This window comes from Mchenga conophoros, linkage group LG1, assembly GCF_057382185.1.
Source record: "Mchenga conophoros isolate Kocher_MC1m ecotype Shallow Benthic linkage group LG1, M_conophoros_male_GT1.1, whole genome shotgun sequence".
Classification (NCBI taxonomy): domain Eukaryota; kingdom Metazoa; phylum Chordata; class Actinopteri; order Cichliformes; family Cichlidae; genus Mchenga; species Mchenga conophoros.
This window is the reverse complement of record NC_140526.1, coordinates 5100452-5121734: the sequence shown is the minus strand read 5'-3', so window position 1 is coordinate 5121734 and position 21283 is coordinate 5100452. Positions and strand designations below refer to the sequence as shown.

Below are 21283 nucleotides of genomic sequence, written 5' to 3'. Positions count from 1 at the left end.
GTTATTTTATTTTTATTTTTATGCATAACCCCTTTGTAAATCCTGTTCACTAAAGTCCCTTGACCAATATAAGTAAAGACACTGCACATAAAAATGGAAACACAGTGGCTCTGTCGGTGGCTGCTCACCAGTCCACTGAATCCAGTTCTCGGCTCCTCCTGAGGACACCGCGCTGTCTGTGCTACAGCGCGCCAGCAAGTCACTTTACAGCTCTCCGACGGTCCATATCAGGGTCCGCTGATCAGACGAGTTGTCGCGACCAACCTTTAACCTTAGCAGTTGCAGTTGAAAACACCTTTCTACACTGTGGTGCGACTCTCGGAAATGTCACCTCACACTGTTAACGTCTGGTCACACACAAACAAAGCCAAGTATGTCGCACGTGTTGAACTGACACCCATGTGTTTCTCCGCTATACGTTCTCTCCTTCTCAGTCTCCGCTCAAAACTAATATGCTACCTTCACAGATCTCTAGAACATTCGAAGTTGCATACGAGGGAATTATATTTTGTGATTCATATGATAGTTTTGTTGCTCTAATTAACTACATTTACCTTTGTGACGTATTAAAATGCATATTACATTTAGATTATATTTAGATCACATGAGTTTAACTGTGAATACCATATATTATTGTTGCATTTAATCCCATGGGAATTTTGAGTACTTACTCCGGAATTCTCATCTCTTACCTTTGGCCCCTTTGGCCAAACCTCAGAGAACTATTACAACCCACTGAGGTTGAGAAAAGAACTGAGGATTTAAACATGTAGAAGTTAAGAAAGTTGATTTCTCTAAAAAAATGTCAAACTGAAAACAGACCACTGTTGCACCCTTTATTTGAAGTCTGGAATAAATGGTGCATTAAATGCTGTAATAATAAAAATTGAGTCTCTCTGGACCACACCAGGAAAGGAAGAAAAGTTAAATCTCCATAAGGAGTTCATTGCAATGGATCTATTTTACTCTTTTTCCGGATCTTTTCCAGATGTTAATATTAGTTCACTAGCTCAGCTTTGCAAAATCCACAGTTCGGTAAATTGTTTATCATATGCATGGTATTACATATCTCAATGAATTCTGAATAAATCAGTCAGACCGACTTATCACACTGATGACATCACTATATTATAAATCGGTCTTATAAAGAATTGTTATCTATTTAACAGGGGGTTGTCCAAAGGTCACTGGGCTATTGGTGCATGTGCTGAAATGAAAGCACAGTTAACCTAACATTAACCTGGATGGATACAGAGATATTTTTCACTAGCATATTACATTTTGAAGAAATGGTCTAATTCTTCAGTGTGTCGTGTGAGAAAGTCTGAAAAGGGCAAAGTTAATCATGTGTTCAGGCCCATAGAAACTTAACAACACTTCAGTGGGGTGGTTGTGGTTCATGTGGTAGAGCAGATCAGCTACTGATTGGAAGGTTGGCGGTTTGATCCTTGGCTTCCCCAGTCTGCATGTCAAATATCCTTGGGCAAGATACTGACCCCAAGTTGCCCTCTGATATGTTAATTGGAGTGTGAAAGTAGATTAGTTTGCACTTGAGCTTAGAAGTGCTTGGGTAAATGAGGCATGTTGTATAGAGTGCTTTATGTACTCCGGGAGAGTAGAAAAGCGCTATATAAGAATCAGTCCATTACCAGTCTACCATATATCATGTACAACTTTATTCAGAAGCATACATCAGAATATACTTTAATCTCTAAGGAAATTATGTGGGTTATAGTTGCTCCAAGACACTAACAGTAACAGACTAAAGTAATTAAATATGTTACAGAGTTTTTTTTAAAAAAAATTAAGAAATAGCTCTAATATATACAAATTGCTCAATTATACATATCAAGAATATTAGAGGTAAAATATATATGATTGACTAAACAGAAAAAAATAAATAAACAGAATATAAACAGAAAAAATATTAAATCATATAGACAATACAGACATACTATAAAGCAATAGTATTTAAAGTTTCAGTGTGTTTTTAAATCTAACATAACAGAAGATTACATGTAGAGCAGAAATGGTAGAGAGTAACTCTAATCAGATTTGATTTCTGTAGTTCTCACAGGAGCTGAAGATGTTCGGTCCTCCTTAGCCCTCTTTCTCTGCTTCTTTGCTGACAGACAAATCCACAGGAAGATAAAGAAACCTTATCAAGAAAACCAGAGAAACAAATGAACAGATCAGACACAAAATGCCCAAATCACTTGCACACAAACACAAACCACTAAACTGACCTTGTGTGGAGTTGAGGATACAGAAAAGGTAGAGAATGGGGTAGTTGATATATCCAGAACCCAGGAAGGCCAGGCCCCAGGTGGTACCCATCAGGCAGGTAAGACCAAACAATGTTAGGCCACTCTTACAGGATGCGTTAAGCCTCTCTCGGTCTCCCCACAATTTCCCCTTAGCTGTGGCTCCTGTCTTTAAGGTAGTCTGTAACACTTGTTTCATCTTACATATGCTAGAAGCCACTGCCATGAGAATGCCAGTGTTAAAGATAAAAACAAGGGTGAAATATACCAGGTTCAAGGAGTAGAAGAAGGTGTCGTCAGTGATCCAGCAGCTGTAAAACAGGCAGAGCTGTCAAAGTACAGTTTCAAAATCTGTGGCTGCATAGTCTGCCTACAGTCCAGCATACAAAGAACAGAAACAGTATAATTTCATAATGATATGAAACTTGGTTGTTGGTACTTTATGGTTTCAGCAGTACGCACTTCTTTGTAAGACAGATCTTACTTTAATAGGCAGGAACATCCTGTAAAGAACATTTTTTCCAGTGCGTTATTTAATTTATTTGCTATCCTGATTACAAACTATATAATGTTCAGCAGGTTTTTAAATATGTCTGTGTGGCATGAAAATTCTCACCGTGGCTACGTCTACACTAGCCTGGATAAATTTGAAAACTAAAATGTGTCATCGTTTTCGAAAAGGCTCCGGGTTCGTTGTCTACACTGCGACGTGAAAACTGCATTTTCAAATGTATCTGCTTTGGAGAGTGTTTTCAAAATGCTCCATTTGCCAGTGTGGATGGAAGGCCAAAACGCTTTCAAATAAAAACGTATTCATGTGGACATGGCCTGTGTCATGTGTAGCAGACAGGTTGCCCTGCAAACTCAGTCATGGTTTTGGATTCCTATTGCTAAAGGCGCATAGTGCTAGTTTATAGTCTTGCCAAAAGCAGGTTTACTTACATCGAACTAGTTTGGTTGGTGTCAGCCATGGTCATCTGTTTAACTCCATAAAACTGTTTGCAATCCATCACTCCTACAGAGACTGCCACAATTACAGCAGGAATACCTAAGAAGCACACAATAAGACACAGACACAGTTTAACACCAAGTTATTTACTATCAAAGAGGCACCCAGCATATGAAAGACTTCATTCATAAGTTTAGGGAAATCTGGCAGTCAAGTGAGTCTGAAGAAGTCAGACATATTTCTAAGAGATGTTGTTCAATTTTAACAGTGTTCATTAATCATACAGTGAATGTAGAAGGAAATCTCAAAAGGGGTGGCTACTAGGGCTGGTATTGATATTCTTTAAGCTGGCATACACTGTGCGATTTTTTTCAGTCGCGTTATTCAGCTTCTGCTCAAACTTCACAATTGACTCAGAGGTGTTACATCCCCCAGGAGGATGTCTCTTCTCCCTCTCGCCTTTCTCACCTGACAGCACGGGCATGGACACGCCGTCGGGGCTGAAAGCCGAAAGCTTTGTGTTTACGTCCTTTTTGCGCTCGATTCTGATGCTGCAGGTTTTTATCTCTCTCCAAACAATATTGACTGAACCAGCAGCAAAAGAAGATCGCTTCACATTTCGCTTCACATAAACATCGTCATGAATTCCCTCTGACTTTTGCTGTTTTGCTTCCACCATGATAAAATCATGCTTAGTGCAGAGCTCTCTCTCTCTCTCAGGAATTGTTTCCCGTCTAAAACACTCTGTTTTCTGCATTATTCACTTGCTTCGCTCTCTAATAAAACCTCTGTAACTTTGCTCTGCTTCACTTCAGTAGCATCAGTTAATGTTCATATGCTGATTAATGGTTTTCTTGCAAGCAGTTGATCGTTGTTTACGTGCCTCACCCTCCCTCCCTCCCTCCCTCCCTCCTTGTTCTCAATTCTTTAACTTCCTCATTTCTATTTAGTGCATGGGGATCGGCCAGGCCTGGGAGCCATCGCCAGTCCCCTTCGAGGCCTTCCCCAAACCGCAGCTCAATTCGTGTCAAAGCATTCACTTTTACCTACCAGTACTTTGTCAAACCTAATATGAGGACGTGGGCCCAGCTAGTGAATTCAGTGAAGTAGAGAGGGGAGTCAGAGTAACGTAGCGTAGGCAAAAGTGGGAGAAAGAGAGGTAAACTTGCAGCTCCACAAGTATAATTATAACATAGCATAGACTATATCGATATAAACAATATTGTCACATCAAATATCTCTTATAAAAATATATCGATATATTTAAAAACTTGATATATCACCCAGCCCTAGTAGCTACCCATACTTTCACATTCAATAGTGATTGCAGCCATTGTCTACATGATCTCTGGTTCAGTGCAAGTTTCCTCATAAACCCTTTCCTCTTTTCTCATGTAGTAAATACCGTTGAAAATTTTGCAATACTCACCCCAACCCGCAAGTGAAAGTTTCAGTAGGTAGTGTTTGTAGTAGGTGTTAAACACCTTGATCAGCATTAGATAGAGGTGAAGTCCCTCTATGGCCATCCAGGTGAAACTGCAGAGCAAGGAGTAATGCATGAATGCTGCAACAAACACACACACGCCCTCTAGGTCCAGTGTAGCTCCCCACTCAGTCAGCAGGAAGGATGAATTGAGCAGAAACAAGGCCCCACTCAGGGATACGTGAATAGATAGTGAGTAGTCCAGTTTGTGGTTACTGAAGAGGAGACAAATAAAAAAACAATCAGATATGTGAAGTCCACAGACAAGCACATTATTATGCATGCTAATTTTATGATACATACCGACTGAAAGCATACATCAAAAGAGACAAAGCAGTAAAGAAAGCTGACAGACCGCAGCCTATGTAACTGATGTATGACAATATTTTCCAGTGGACTGCTGCAATTTGACCTCTTATCTGCAAAAGTGATGAAAATTGTCTGTAGTTTACATATTTACTTTTACCAATATCTAAAAACAAGTGAGAAAATTAGGAAATAGGGGATTTTCAGTCGCACCTAACCTCTGGAACCCATATTGAATAAAGATCTCTATAATTAGATTTATTTTTCTTATATCTTAAAACTGAAAGCGGCTAAAAACAAGAAGTTCATCAGGAACAACTTACCAGAAGAACAGCAAACGGTGTAGTATGGTCACAATAGCACGCAATGTCCTGTTCATCTGATTGGTTGAAGCTTTGAGTCTCACATCCATCAGTTTTCCAGGGTGAGCCTAAAAAATAAGTAAAACTTCGTTCTTTGTACTTGAACAGTTTCCTATTTTAAGTGCAGTAATCTATACATCCGTGCCTTTTCATTACTGCTTTCTTAACTTCACTTAAGCATATGCAAAATTTTTAAAAGGCAAGAGATAGAATGTGGGGCAGGCCGCCAGTCCATCACAGGCCTAACTGAGGATGCACATCCACAGATGTGGATCCACACATCCACATCTAGAGACGAAATACAATACAATACAACTTTTGTATAGTACATTTAAAACCAGAGATACACCAAAGTGCTTCACAAAATCCAATAAAACAGTAGCAAAATACAAAAGCAGATAAGCTAGCAGGTGGGAGGCATTGATTAACCAAGCATACAAGTACGCAGATAAGCAAGTAAGACTTAAAGATAAAATTGATAAAACAATATAAGCAAAAGAGGAAAATGGGAGGGCAAGAAAGTACACTTAAAAGGCATGCTCTAGGAAGCCGGGAAGGCTAAACTAAAAAGGTGGGTTTTCAATCGAGACTTGAAGGTCTGGCTTTAGTCAGACGAGCGAATAGCATGAGGGAGGTTGTTCCAGAGGTTAGGTGCGACTGAAGCGAAGGCACGGTCACCTCTGGTTTTCAGCTGTGACCTAGGATGCACCAAGAGAAATTGGTCAGATGATCTCAGTGTTCTACTGGGAATATACACACTGAGGAGATCAATAAAGTAGCTAGGTGCGATATCATTTACGGCTTTAGAGGTGAGCAGTAGGATTTTGAAATCAATGCGGTATTTAATTGGAAGCCAGTGGAAGCCAGAGAGAATTGGGGTGATAAACTCAAGCCTACCAGTACCAGTTAGAAGGCGAGCCGCGGCATTTTGGGCGAGTTTCAATCTATGAAGCAGGGCAGAACGGTGTGTTTGTAGTAGAAATGAGTGTAGTAGAAATGAGTGTACAAAGAGGTTAGAGTACTGAATAGAAACACCCCCCTCCCCAGGAAGAACATGCAGAAATAAAACAGGAAGCTCTCAACAAAAGATTAGATTAGAGGTTACAACGACTGCATCAAAATACAGTTATGCTTGTCTCTGCAGCAATGTTGCACTGTGTCTATTACACTACATGTCCTAATTCACGTACAAAGATCCATTTACTTACACCAAACTACAGGAGTTTTAAAACACCATGTTTATAAAGCCAATATAGCGTAAATAAATCAAGCCAGTAGTTAAAGATTCCCCAAATTGTCAGTTAACAAATAATTAGGTAAAAAAATATTAATGTGTCCAATCTCATTACTTTGGTGTTCATCTTGAAGTAACCAATAAAACTGATATATACTTACCATTTTCATCAAATTCATCAAAATAGTGACAGACTAACTGTGAGTCATTCTGTAAAATTAGAAAAATGTTAATAATGCAAAGTCAATTAAGCTTCTTAAACAGAATAAAACTAGTAAAAGAAAAGTTCTATAAAACTTATGATGATGATGAAATCAAGTCACATCTTTTTTCCCCTTTTTATGAGCCAGAACATTTAGTGTTGCACAATTTAGTGGTTCAGTGTATGATTAGGCAACAGACACCGAGATTATCAGACACAGTGATCTCAGTTGCTCCCTTAATCACAAGGAGGAACTGCATGTTTGATCTGACAGACTGTTATGCTAGATGCCTTTACTGCCACAGCATCAAAGGGACTTTTGACATGTTGGACAAATATGTAAACCATTACACCGTGGAACCATAATCCGATTACAAATTTTCAATAACTAAAAGAATAAACATTTCCGTACAAACAGACTTACATCCAGTTGACCTTTGTCTGTTTTAACTCTAAAGGTCATCTTGATTGGAGAAGCCAGATTTCTGAGGCGCTCTTCCCCCAGCACCTCTATTCTGAGAACCACTGATAAAATCTTTTCCTGATCAAACTAACAAAGGAATGTACAGTAAGAGAGGAAATAAAGACCATTATTATATGGTATAAATACAAATGTTTTATGTACATAATTTGTTTTAAATGGGGATAATGCTCATGACTGAGAATATAAAAAAGTTCATCAAAACATATTGAAATAGTATAAAAGATTTAGGATATACTTGGAAATGGTCGTGATACATGAAGCTGACCAAGCCAATAATCCTCTTCTCCTCTGGGATGGTCTTTAGAGCATCGACAGGCAGCCAAATCTTAGGGATGAATGAATGGTTCTGAGGGTGCAGCTAACAGTGGATGGGGAAAAAAAGTCCATTTATATCCTTCTGCAGAACAATTTAAGGGTAGTTTTAATCAAGCATACAGTATAAGTAACTAGATCAAAGACAATACTTTTAAACAACCACTGTCATGCTATCTGAGTCCATATTATTCCCTTGTGTTTTTCATCAACATCTGGCTTGTGTACCTGGGGAGCTTCTATTTCCACTATGGAATTCACTGGGGCCTTGCTGATGTTGATCACATTCAGAGACAAGTACTGCTGGTTGTAGGTACTGGACAATGCAGCCTCAGTCTGGGTGTTATTTATGAGGGTATGGATGGCCTTTCTTTCTTCACTGCAGAAATAAAATCCACATGTTTGCAAATGAAAGAACATCTTCTGCAATCAGATTTATACATTTGCATTAAATGAACTAGCATTTGGCAACCACAAATGCTAGTGTGACGTGAAGGCACGAAAATTTGTGCCAAGGTGACCTGACTGTCATTAAGATGTCTCAGTCTGACCCAAATTGATGGATCAACCATCCTGTGAGCAATTTTGGTCACAGGGCTAAAGATTAACAGTACTAAAGGGAAAAAATAGAACAAAGGAAAAAAAGACAAATACATGTGCCTACTCAACAGCATGTGCAGGAGTGCCTGCTGCAGGACTCCTACTTACTTTATAAAGGTCCACTTGAGTTTTTGATTATTATTGAAGAGGTTCAAACACGAGTTTCTTATGTTGAAGAGTGTTATCAAGTTTTTCTGTTTATAATCCAGTGAATCAATCAGTCGCAAGATGGAACTGTTCAGGCATGGGTACAGGTAGCAAGTGTGATCTGGAAAAGAGACACGAAAGAGATTAAGAAAAAGAGAGGACAAGTGGGAATGGCTGTGAATCAGCAGTTCGGCAGAACAATTTCTATCCTAATCAGACTAGATTTCAGCACACTTACATTTTCCCAGTTGATAAATTGTTCCATTTTCAGGTGTTGTTTCAGGCTTAACATCCAAGCAGTAAGACGTACCATTGAACCATGCCTTTTCTCCAGGGATGCATAGAAAGACGCAGGAAGTCTGACAGTGCATCTGACAGTCCACCGTACTTTGATGTTCAGTGATGTTTGCATTAGTTCCATTAATTTCAGTGGTGTAAGTAGAAATGGTGAGGCACACTGTGCACAGACACAGAAGACAAAAAAAAGATGTAACTCACATAAACTTACACATATTCAGTCAGGGTTAAGTTAAGAGCAACTATTCCAGAGAGACCAAGTAGTACACATATAGTGCTGTGAAAAAGTTTAAGCCCCCTCCCTGATTTCACAGTTTTTTTCATTTTTCAAGATTCAAAGTGTTTATTGTCACGTGTCCAAAGGGGGGGAAAGGGCATTTCTCTGTGCAATGAATTTTTTTCTTTGCTGTCCACCCTCAGATGCCGGTTAATATAGACAACAGAAATAGAACAGATAAAATACAAATAGTACAAAAGTACAGAAAAGGAGACAAAATATTGAAGTGTGAAACAGAGATGTGTGCAAAAGAGCTATAGCTTAATATGCAGCCTGATGTGCAAAACATTATTATTACTGGTCAAAAATAGGTCAGCTGTTCAAGAGTCTGATGGCGATGGGGAAGAAAGAGTTGTTGAGTATAGATGTTCTGGATATCAGACTTCTGAACCTCCATGCCAATGGCAGAAGTGTGAACAGCCCGTGTTGGGGGTGTGGGGGGTCTTTGGGGATGGAGGCAGCTCTCCTCTGGGCTCTGCGATGGTAAGTGCTCTGCAGTGACAGCAGTGATCTTCCAAGCAGTTGTTATCACTCTCTGCAGGTGTTTGCGGTCCATGGCAGTAGTGCTGCTGTACCATGCAGTGATGCAGCTTGTCAGTGTGCTCTCCACAATGCAGCTGCAGAACCTGCTGAGGATCTTGGCCGACATACCAAATTTTCCAGGTCCAGGTGAGGTCCTCAAAGATGTAGACGCTCAGGTACCTAAAGCTGCTCACCCTCTCCACTTCAAGGCCCCGGATAAACAACAGCTGGTGAGGCCAACAGAGGCTGGTGAGCGGCTGGTCACACCTAATGTGACCATATGTGAGAGGAGGCACATAGATTGATTGGTAAATAAGAGTATCGCTTTTATGCTCAGTTCTCCTTTTACCACAACAGATTGATACAGCATCCACATCATTGCAGCTGCAGCCCCAATCTGTCTCTCAATCTCCCGCTCCAATTTACTCATCAGTTCTGCAAAGAAAAAGGGCCAAAATTCCTCCACAGAGATGTGAAAAAACTGTTGCCAGTTAGAACAAATTTCCAGGCAAGTTATAGCAAAAACTGTAAATAGAGCTTGATTGCAGTTCTTGCTCCCTCTAAATCTCCTAGAACTTTAATGTTTTACATAGGAACAAGTAGTACAGCATCACAGCAACAGTCGCCACAAGGTGCTATATATTGTAAGATTATAAAATAATAGAATTTTTCTGAATCGTGTGTTACAAATTATCTTTGTGGTTGGTATAACAGCTTCATGTAAACATGAGGTCTTATACACGACAAGGCAGAAAAAATGGAAGAAAATATAAAATATGAGGTAAATTAAAAAAAATATTCCACAGAAATAAGTGGTGAGAACCAGAATTTTAAATCCAATTTGTATTTGTGTTATTTTTTGAAGACTGCACAAAAATGTTAGATAAATAAATAGATACATAAATAAATAATAAATAAATATAAATTCCTATGAGTGAGCAAACAAAACAGACATTCATACCTTGGTCAGCCAGTGATTCGTGCAGCAGTAGCAAAAGAAGTACGGTCAACATTATTTATCCTGTGAATATGTGGAATAAATTTAAAACAAAATATAAAACAAAATGAATGTGTTTCAGAGAGTTTCAATCGGCTTTATTTAAAATCCATGTCAATAAACATTCACATATGAGGAAGGTAGTAGGAAGTAAGCTCGAATATGCATATTGGAAAGCATGTACTGATAACAATAATGCACTTGTCTGACTGTCTTCAAGTCCTTTAAAAAACATACAAATGTTTACCTACCCTCAAGTTCTCTCTCATTTTAAGTATCCATTGACCATTTTGAGCATTTTCTGACCCTTTGCAAGTAATTTCTGAAGGTTGATGCCAATCACTGGGAAAATAATTGCTAAAGCCTCAGTCATACAGGTGTAGCCAAATGTCAATGATCTATTTTTTTCCCTCAAGACCAGCTATAGTGATGCTGTGAAAAGTGCAACACAAACTAGAAATTGGGACCATTTGCCTTCATAGTAAAAGTTGCAGCTTTTGAAAGATTTTAGCTACTGTCCAAGGGTCAGTCTTCTCCATTCCTGGTTTGCATTGCAGTCTTTCAAGATTTAGTAATGCTTGACTAGTAGTTAGCAAGTGTTTGCCGAAATACATTACAAAACTAATAAAGATGTTAAGCATTTTTTCTAGCTAAAATTCACTTTTGAATGTATGTCTTTTTTGCATTTGATACAAAGCACACAAAGAAATAAATAATGAGAAAATAAAGAAAGACTTACCTTAACATTCAGTCAACATCTCTGAGGTGAGCACGATGGACCAGACAGTCACCAGTAATCTGCCTGAGTGACTATGTGTTTAATGTTTAAGAGGCGCTTCTGTGTGGTCTTTGGGAGGTATTTGTTTTAGGCAAATGTTCTTTATGGGGGCAATAATATGACTGCAGTTCTAAAAACTATTTTCAGTGGAGTTTGGAGTCTGACATCAGTCTTTTCTAAACTAGGTCTGTTAATAGAAATATTATGAAATACAACAAACAAGCAAAGCAAAAAAAATATCATTTTTTTTATTATTCACACTGACACTGTAGCTTTTATAAGTTAGCAATGCATTGAGCATGTTCAGATGTACAAACTGGCACAGAAAAGTTCAAAACATAAAATAACTAACACAATTTCTAATAATCTCAAAGCTGGATTATAAGGAAACATGCCGTAAATTCACAATGGTGTAATCAACATAACTATATCAAAATGTCTCAAAGCACTAAACCAGTGGAGGGTGAACTGCATTTAAAAGCAAGATCTGCTCTGTGTGCAATCGAAAAAAAAGAGGACAGGTGACTTCAAGGGAAAAATATCAATAATCGATGATTGTCCTCTTGACAATCCAGTCGGACATGGAATCTAGTCATTCTAGATTCTCTTCAGTATGGCAACTTTTACTCTCAAAAGCTTAAATAGGATGTTGTCATCCTATTTAAGCTTTATTTTGGAATGATAACCCCTTTTCCACAAAGATTTATATAAACAAGAAAATTTCAAATAAAGCAGCAGAACTGTCAAAATCTTCATACTATTACATTTATTTTCATCATTTAGAATCAGCTCCTGCCAGTTATGGTAAATTGCCGGGCATATAAAATCCAGAAGTAAAACAAAATCGTTACTGTCAGATTTCAGCATTATGTTGCACATTTCACCAGCACACCTTTTGGTATTTTTCCAGTTGTCTTTAATCTAGTTGCTTTTACTACGTGTTTCAATGCTCGTCTGTTTAGCAGAGTTTTGGGACTTTCTCACTGACATCACAAACCACAGGAAGATGAAGAAACCTGTGTGGCACAAAGAAGAGTGTGTTAGGCAAAGGATCAGAGTGAGTCCAGGAAGTGTGAGGAGTGTGCAATTAATTCAAATAAACTGATAAGTCAACTGTGTTAGGTTACTGTTCATTTATACACACGAAAAGTCAAAATCTACTGCATACAATAATGTATTTCGAAGTAATGTCTATGAAATGGATAGCATGTGCACTTTAACAAGTGGCCTTGTTGGAAAATTTTGTTCAGTTTCAAACAAACAAGCTTTATTCATCACATACACAATCATACACAGAACAACATGCAATAATAACACTGATAATAATACTACTACTAATAATACATTTTACTTGGAAGCGCCTTTCAAGACACCCAAGGACACTTTACAATAAAATAGAACACAGTCTGGGAGCATAGCAGCTAAAAGCTCTGCTTCCCATGGTGGTGAGACGGGAAGAATTAAATGTTTTTGTGTCCGAGTTGCAGACAGGCTGCAGATGTAGCTGCGCCATTCCAGGGCTTGGTTTTCAATATGGGTGGTCTAGCCAGGACCCTTACTGGATACTGGGTGGGAATCAATAAGCTAATCCTCATTATTCCCTTTGACAGAAACACACATAGCAGTAGACTGTACAGACCTTGCAATGAGTTCAGGATGCAGAAGAGGTAGAGGCTAGGAGTGGTCAGCTGTCCAAATGAGAAGAAAGCCAGGCCCCAGGTAAGGCCAAGCAGTGCGCAGACTCCCAACAAGCGACAAATACTTTTGATGACTTTGGTATGGATAATCTGCCCAAGCTGATTTACCAGAATGAAACATGACACAGCAGGTTAAAAAAAACACAGATGACCACAAAATGTTTTCAAAATTGCTTGTGTTCTCCAGATGCACTTGTTCATTTATAGAGTCTGATTTTAATAGAAATGTTTTAAGCTTTAAAAACACATTTTAAAATATTACCAGTAAATAACTTTCTTCAGAATATTTAAAATTAGACAACCATTCCAATAACTTGGTTCACAATGGCAGGAATAGGTCAGAATTGTTCCCGGTCCGCGTTGGACCCAGGGCTGTCATTTTAGCACCAATTTTGTTCATAATTTCTATGGACAGGCATAGCCAAGTGCTGGAAGGCTTTCACATGGGTGATCTCAGAATTTCATCTGTGCTTTTCACAGATAATATGGTTCTGTTGGCTTTATCGGGTGGTGGCCTCTAGCTTGCACTGGAGTGGTTCATAACCAAGTGTGAAGCAGTAGGAATGAGAATCAGTAGCTCCAAGTCTGAGGCCATGCCCCTCAACCTGGAGTGCCCACCCTGGGTTACAGATGAGATAATTAGTGAAGTAAAGAAGTTATATTATATTTCGAGTTCTTGTTTTCAATTGAGAATTGTGGGACAGTCGACAGATGGATTAGTGCTGCAGCAGTAGTGATGCGGGCGCTGTACCGGCTCGTCATTGTAAAAAGAGAGCTGAGCGTAAAAGAAAAGCACTCAGTTTACTGGTCGAACTACATCCTTTCCCTCGCCTACGGTCATGAGCTCTGGGTAGTGACTGAAAGAGATCACAGATTCAAATGGCAGAAATGAGCTTTCTAAGTTTTTTCTCAGGGTGGCTGGTCTCTCCCTTAGACATAGGGTGAGGAGCTTAGCCATTTGGGAGGGGCTCAGTGTAAAGCTGCTACTCCTCCACATGGAAAGGAGCCAGTTATGGTGATAGGGGAATCTGACAGGATGCCTCCTGGGTGTTCCAGGCATGTCCCACCTGGAGGAGGTCCCGGGCAGATCCATTTTAAATTGAAAAATGAGGAATAATGTTGGCAAGACCAGTTGGTCTGGGGTTTCCAAGGGACAGGCTGACATGGAGGATTTAGAAATGAAGTAATTTAAAGATTTTTTTGACAAATTTACCTTTTTTTTTTGTCCAACAGAGAAAACACGTTTGACTGTCACTGCAAACATTAACATGTTAAAGAGAAACACAAAGGGGAACAGTCCCGTTGTAGTCACCATTTTCACCATTTGATTGTTTATAAAGCATCTAAAGAGAATGAACAGAAACAGATGATAATTTAATGTCTCACACTGAAAAGCCAGAAAAGCATTCTGTAACAGAAATGTAGGACATGCAGTGTATTTTAAACAAATTAGACACATTTTCCTCCCTGACATGCAAATACATAGAAATTTTGATGCACATGCAAATCACCTTATAAATGTGAAGTAAGGTTAGATTTTACATGCATGCAAATTTGTTTCTTACACTGCAGTTTCAGGGGAGATAGAGATGTAGCCATAAAACTCTCTGTCTATGATCACCACCAATGACACAATGACTGCAGGAACACCTGAAACACACAAACTGATCAGTCAGACAAAGGTTTGCAGACTGGTGAAGACAACTTCCTGTTTAAAGTGCTCCACTTACCCCATCCCACCACACAGACTTTGAGCAGGTATCTGCTGACATAGGTGTCAAAAACTTTTACAAAGAGAAGGTAGAGGTGGAATCCCTCCAAGGCCATCCAGCTGAAAGCAGCCAGCAGGGAGTAGTGAAGGGCAAGAGCCATGTAAAAACAAAGCCATGTGGTGGACTCTGCTGCCACCATGTGACTGGGCAGGAAGTGCAGATTGAGGAGAATCAGAGCAATTACAAGGTTAATGTGGACCTTCATAGAGATATCTTCTCTGAGTTTTCTGTCAGAGAGGGGAGAAGGTATCTGTGGTAAGTGATAACTTTTGTGTAAAGTTAATGGTCATATCATGTTTGTAGGGAAATTAAGTGGAAGAATAAAAAAAATACTTGATGAGAGAAATGAAATAAAAAAGAAAAGAGAAGGAATGTAAGAGAGGATGACTGCATTCCTTTTTAAATTAATGAAAAGAAGAAGACCAGCAAAAAGGTAAAAGGAAAGGGGAGCAGAAACTAAAGATACTGATACTGATTCCACATATTGAAGATGTGAAAGGGGGGATGATGAAGGTGGGAATAATACCTATTTGTGATGAAGAGCAATACAGCAATGACCAGGGCACAAAGTGAAAGACTACAGCCAGTTATAGTAATGTATGATAAAATCTTCTGGTCTTTAAGTGAGATGGAAGTACATACCTGAGGAGAATACATACACATTGTTACAGTTAGAGATGTAGCATGGATAAATGGTTTTAAAGCCCCTTTTTATCATGAAAAAGGTAAATTCTACCATGATCACAGCAAAGTATGTGAAGTGGTCACAGGAACAGGTAACATTACCCTGACCACGTGTCCACAGGGTAAGGCAGCCCTCCTTACTGAAATCTGGTAAGTCAAACAAACAGGACCATTATGCATGAGTTGCTGTGATAGCTGAATGACATCACCACAAATTCCTGATGCTGAGTGAAACCACAATTGAGAAATACAAACACAAACAATGTATTATAGATTACTATTGAATAGTGACGCTTGGTTACTTACTCTTTGCTGTGAAATTTAAAAACTGGCAGGATGGCTCTTGGGTTTCCTATGGCACAAAAAATATTGTGTGTTTATATATGCGTGTCTGTTCATGCGTTCATTTAGGCATGGTCAAGAAAAGTACTTAAAGTAAGAAAGTGAACAGTAGCTCTTTGGAGAATATGTTTCTACCACCTGTGTTTATGGAAACCCAACTGAACCTTGTGCTATGATAATGTAATAATAAAACAATATTAGTAGATGGGAATAAAAACTTCATTCAGTCTCTATTTAATGCAGTTCTAATGAAAAACCAGGGTCCACTTGTAAGGTGTCCTTACTGAAGTCGTTGGTGAGTGCATATCTTTTTTCTAACATTTATATCCCCCCAAAAATTGCTTCTGTTCATCTGAATGTAACATTTTCAGTGGTACAAACGTTTCATCATTCATCAAAGTGACTTCTTCAGCCCAGATTGAAGAAGGTTTCCCGAACGTTACGAAGAGAACATTCTCATAAGGAAAAAACCAGCACCGCTGACCAAAAACGGGCTGTGAGGTTTGTTTCTTGATCACTAATATGCAAATTGCGATGACCATTGATCAGTATCCACTGATCAGTGGCCATGAGCACCATTCATACAGCTTTGGGGAATAGCTGCAATCACAGCATTGTGAGATGGCGATCATTTTACATCTTATGCAATACAGCATACATACATGTGTTTTAACAACTAATAAACCTGATATGTTGTTTTAACAATGATATAAAGGTATAGAAAGTAAGACTGGAGTAAAATATTGAATTACATCAGGAGTTACATTTATTGTTGTGGTGAAATTCATGGTGATGTTGAAGCGCTCTTGTAGTCCTGATATTTTCTTGCCCTGCACACTTAGGCCAACCAGTCGTTGATCATAAACTTCATGGAAGGTTCCAACCATGCTCTGCAATACAACACAAGTTCATCAAGTTGGCTTGTAGAAAGTTTTTCTTTACTTGCTTTGCTGTCTACCATTTCTCCCCTCTTTTCTCTATCAGTCTGTCTGTGTTTGTGGACATATTCTGTTTTTTGTGCAACATTAATTGTAAATAAACTCATTGTACTAAACCTGCAAGTCGTGTCTATGTAGTTTGATAAGTTGTCTTTTAGTAGATTTATTAGCTTGCTAAAGTTAAATAAAAAAATTGCAACAAAAGTGCTGATCCAATATTCAGAATTTTTTAATAAATTGACTTTTATTCATTCAATTTGATGTGGTTTGTTCTCATGTGGTTAAAAGAAAGTAAAGGTGCTATATGGTGGAGTTTTTTCCCCCCTAATCAGTGTATTTGGATGTATAGGAGAACTGCAAACATGAGCTATAAACTAAACCACATTAAAAGATAATTCCAGTTTTAAAACTAATCATGTTCAAAAACCAAGTAAGGCAATACCAAAAACGCTAATGTAAGTTAATATTAACATTATATTTTTGCTAAAAAATCTTACTGGCCAAACCAAAGTAAGTGGGAGTTTAAATTTACATAGTAAGTATACATGGGTAGGACTATTTGCTCATGTCTTTTTTATAATACATAACAAAGTATAGTCTCTCACGCTGGCTGTTTCAGCAAACTTAAGCATGGAAAAGATAATCTTGTTCCCCCCTCCTCCAACTTCTCTTGGTAGTCGAACGTGTACTCTCCTGTTGGCGACTGGCGTCAATCCTGCCTATATTATTGAAAGATAGAGAAGCATTGCATGTGAATACTTCAGCTGAGAGTGATGAGATCGATTTTTAGGTTGTGTTTACATGACAAACAGTGACCTGACAGTCATGCTAGAGGAAAAGGTGGATTATCCGAACATTTATTAAATTATTATTATTTTATAATTATTATTTATTAAAAATTATTAAATTCATTCTAACAAAATTTCATGGCAATGTATCTGTGATACGATGATGTGAAGATTTTTGCTAAAAATTATTCTGCACAACAAAGGCATTAGAGCTGCACAAGAACAATGTTAATTGGGCTTAATACAAAATCATGGATCAACATATTATGTATTATGTCAAAATCATTATATTTTATTATGTGTATTATGTATTCTTTTTTCTTTCATACCTCACTGTCACTGGCGAAAATTTCAAGGTTGTCAGAGGTACGATTGGGTTTGAACAGGAGAACAACTAAATCAGGGAAATGCATTGATATGGCCCCTTCCACTTTTGTTTGCTCAAGAATATTTTCTAGGATTTCCAATGTTCTTGTAGGGAGAGGGGGAGATAAAGAAGAAAATATTAACATGAATCCTTTGTATTTGCATCTTTTGAGTATTTACGCATCACAGAATACGTATCTTGAACGTGATTTTAATCTTAATTCTCAGCTAATTCTTTACGTTTGGCTCTGATATACATGCTTGATCAAAGACTAAGAAATCAGTCATAAACAAACAGAAACAGAAATATTCAGACAAGCATAAATATGACCAAAAAATGTAAACATTTACTTAATGGGGTCTTCTTTGGTGCCATTTTGCACAGGGTTCCACACATTCTGAAAACAGCAGCTAGCTGTTAAAGGAATAAAGAAAACATATCATACTAAGCTTAAAAGGTCAATTAAAGGTACCACATATTCAATGGTATTAAAGATTCAGTTCACAAAAAAAATTGTTTATTCTACCATCATTTTATGCCACAGATTATATAAAAAAGTGATTTGCAAAAAATATCAGAGAGAAGATATTGAAAGCTTTTAATTTACGAAAAAAATTTAGGATCATACACAATTTTCTACATGTGTCATCGCTACATGTTCTAGATTTTCAAAAGGTTCAAATCACCACTTAGTGAACAATCAGTTCTTCAGAAAAATGACATCATGATTCTATGATTCCCACGATCCCTTGGGCCTCTGTATGAGTTTAGTAGTAGGGTCTAACGTTTTTTGTCTTTGGATTTCTCTGATCAATTAAACATTTAAAATTATAATATGTAACTTTATTACTTTATTTTCTTACCCATTAATACCTGTCACGGCCAGGGGAATCAGCGTCCAGCTGATCAGAGGTTTTTTCTATCTTTCTTTCCAAACGTCCACTCTCTCTCTCTCACCTCTTCTCTATCGCCGGGGCGGAACTCTTTGTAGGTTCACGCCCTCGGCCCACGCTCTCGGTGAGAGGAAACACCTGAGCCTAATCAGGGTGGCATGCATTTAAGCCAGGAGGTGACTGCTGTTCTTCGCTGGATTGTTGTCTGCCACGCGTTAATGAAAGTGAAGTCTACAGCTAAGCTAAGTCAAGTGTTTGAAAGTGAACTGTGTAACTCAGGGGTCCCCAATCCCAGTCCATGAGGGCCGGTGTCCCTGCAGGTTTTAGATGAGTCCTTGATCCATCACAGCTGATTTAAATGGATAAATTACCTTCTCAACATGTCTTGAAGTTCTCCAGAGGCCTGGTAATGAACTAATCATGTGATTCAGGTGTGCCTACTCAGGGTGAGATCTAAAACCTGGACCCCTGGACACCACGTGACTAACCCCTTGGATTTCCCTTGAGCCCCGTCCCTGACTTAATTGTATATAGCACTGCCTTGCACTGCCTGTAAAGACACAAGGTGGATTCTGTAAATAAATTATTCTGTACAGCTGATTTTGGAGTCCCGCACTTGAGTCCTCCCTGTTGAACAATAACACAATAACGATCCAGCCAGCACGGACTCAGCGGACTCAACACCCCCCGCAGCCCGTCCTCACCCCGGAAGCAATCTTGGAACGCCACGAACAAATGCTGAAGCACATTAACATTAAAATCTCCCCGAACCTTCCTGAAATACCTTTGTGGCAGCCTGAGTATTTGAAACGTTAAAAACGGTTTTCAGAATTATTGGTGAAGCTGTTTTAATGTGGTTGTGCCCCCACACATCACCTTGCTTTTGTTGTTGTGACAATAATTTGACATCATAGTGCAGCACTAAGGTTGATACTTCTTTAAACTAACATGTGTGGAGTGTAATTGCTGTTTATAAGGTATAAATGTGACCAAATAACAAAGATAATGCACATTAGTTGTGATGAGTAACGTGGGTGTGCTAACTAAATGACGTTATTCCTACGTTTGACTTTTTAACCGTGTTGTTCCATATGAAATATATTCACAGAAATTCACTGGATTCAGTAAATGTTATTATAAATGTTTTGGTAGAGACCAGGCTACATATCTTATGTTATGAACTTTTTATTTTATTGTCTATTAGTTATCCTGCTTACCAAAAACTGATTACCAAAGGTTCATTACAAGTAATGCCTTACAAAAGTAATGCAGGGCAGTAATAGAAGCCGGCAGTGACACAGAACTGCTATGTTTTAGAGTGATACACCCCAATGTGCACCTGGACGAACATCACCTTCCATCAGTATGTAACACCTTCAGTTGAGCCATAAGGCTGCGGTGAGAGTACTGACAGGGACTAGAAAGAAAGACCATATTTCTCCCATATATCCTTCTGTTTATTGGCTCCTTGTTTAATACAATCCCTCTCCTCACATACAAGGAATAACTAAGCAACACATTAAGTTAAAGATCTCACTTTACTCTTAAACAGTTTGGTTACCTCTGCTTTCTAAAGTTTATTAGATTAAAGACAGAAAAACACATCAAATCCCCAAACTACTGAATAACAACTTGAAGAACCCAAAAAAGACCTCAAAATGTTGATCTGAAACCAAAATCCTAAGACCTCGATCTGATTGAGAATCCACATGCACTGGAGCAAGAACTATAAACAGCTGCACCGCAGATGCCTCTACTACATCCCAGTATCATACACCACAGAACACCCACAGGAATATTGTCATTGTCAAACTGTGGCAATACAGCTTTATGGAAATCCTGATGGTGTGTCTCTATTTGCCATACATCGTTACTGGATTCAAGGTATTTATAGCAACCTGTATTATGATAAAAAGGTATGGCAATTTTTATTCTTAATATAACTGTCAAGAAAATGTTAAAGAAAAACATGTACGCACTTACTCATGTTTTCACCACACTTTTTAGCACAGGCTGCACAGGTGCCAATTTCTGAAACACAATTCTGAGAGAGCATGTCCAGAGAAACAAAAAGCACCAACCACCAGACTGCTGACCACTTCATCCTGTGAAGTTTAGAACAAAAACCAGCACTATTATTTCTCATCTTTAACAACAAAAAAAAAGAACTACATAATAAAATGATTAAGATCACAATCCTACCTCTGCATGTTGCTGAGAAAGAAAACAATCTGAAAAGAGATGAGTTGATGTAACTGCAGGAAAAAAGCAAATAAATATTCTTCCTGGCTTGGAATAGGATCATGGAATGAGAAAACCGCATGTAAATAACATTCTGACACAGAAAGAGGAAGCATAACCTGATAGAAAGCTAAATGTACTCCCACTCCTCTTTTGCCACTAACTCCATATCACATACAGACTAATATGATTAAAATATTAAACGAAATTTGAATCTATTCAGTTAGTTATGCAGAAACTGTATAGATTTTATATAGCTGTACGTCCTGCTGGAATTCCCAACACAAGAGTGGATGCAGGATAAATGACTTGGTTTGGAGATATTTACATATATTTAGATATTTAGG

General features: G+C 38.3%; 2 protein-coding genes across 3 annotated transcripts; both read right to left on the bottom strand.

Moving 5' to 3' along the window:
• Positions 1-1693: 1693 nt before the first annotated feature.
• Positions 1694-11245, bottom strand: LOC146582785 (adhesion G protein-coupled receptor G5-like). Of its 2 annotated transcripts, none has more exons than XM_085280167.1 (14): positions 11176-11245; positions 10401-10460; positions 8582-8800; positions 8305-8464; positions 7825-7975; positions 7520-7642; positions 7225-7350; positions 6760-6808; positions 5326-5432; positions 5000-5115; positions 4643-4911; positions 3207-3312; positions 2247-2575; positions 1694-2158 (listed from the first exon to the last, which is right to left on the bottom strand). In XM_085280167.1, the coding sequence occupies exons 2-14, from the start codon at positions 10450-10452 to the stop codon at positions 2046-2048; spliced, it is 1920 nt and encodes a 639-aa protein (XP_085136293.1). In that variant the 5' UTR covers positions 10453-10460; positions 11176-11245; the 3' UTR covers positions 1694-2045. The 2 variants fall into 2 exon arrangements, with proteins under 2 accessions (XP_085136293.1, XP_085136301.1); XM_085280175.1 differs by having other exon boundaries at positions 2533-2575.
• A 763-nt stretch (positions 11246-12008) lies between these two features.
• Positions 12009-21072, bottom strand: LOC146582784 (adhesion G protein-coupled receptor G5-like). Its single transcript, XM_085280153.1, has 13 exons — positions 20679-21072; positions 18153-18216; positions 17765-17906; positions 17253-17366; positions 16474-16599; positions 15674-15719; positions 15420-15514; positions 15210-15325; positions 14642-14910; positions 14477-14561; positions 14125-14254; positions 12854-13010; positions 12009-12230 (listed from the first exon to the last, which is right to left on the bottom strand). The coding sequence occupies exons 1-13, from the start codon at positions 21016-21018 to the stop codon at positions 12136-12138; spliced, it is 1779 nt and encodes a 592-aa protein (XP_085136279.1). The 5' UTR covers positions 21019-21072; the 3' UTR covers positions 12009-12135.
• Between the last annotated feature and the right edge of the window lie 211 nt (positions 21073-21283).

What these genes read in the sequence shown, in the direction of transcription:
- LOC146582785 (XM_085280167.1), bottom strand. Translation starts at nt 10,452, where the DNA reads ATGTTGACCGTACTTCTTTTGCTACTGCTGCACGAATCACTGGCTGAC. An exon ending in ACCAACCAAACTAGTTCGAT is followed by an intron (nt 2,576 to 3,206) that starts GTAAGTAAACCT and finishes CCTGTTTTACAG; the next exon opens with CTGCTGGATCACTGACGACA. An exon ending in TATCCTCAACTCCACACAAG is followed by an intron (nt 2,159 to 2,246) that starts GTCAGTTTAGTG and finishes TTTCTTGATAAG; the next exon opens with GTTTCTTTATCTTCCTGTGG.
- LOC146582784 (XM_085280153.1), bottom strand. Translation starts at nt 21,018, where the DNA reads ATGCGGTTTTCTCATTCCATGATCCTATTCCAAGCCAGGAAGAATATT. An exon ending in TTTTCGCCAGTGACAGTGAG is followed by an intron (nt 17,367 to 17,764) that starts GTATGAAAGAAA and finishes TCAATAATATAG; the next exon opens with GCAGGATTGACGCCAGTCGC. An exon ending in CATCCTGAACTCATTGCAAG is followed by an intron (nt 12,231 to 12,853) that starts GTCTGTACAGTC and finishes TGTGCCACACAG; the next exon opens with GTTTCTTCATCTTCCTGTGG.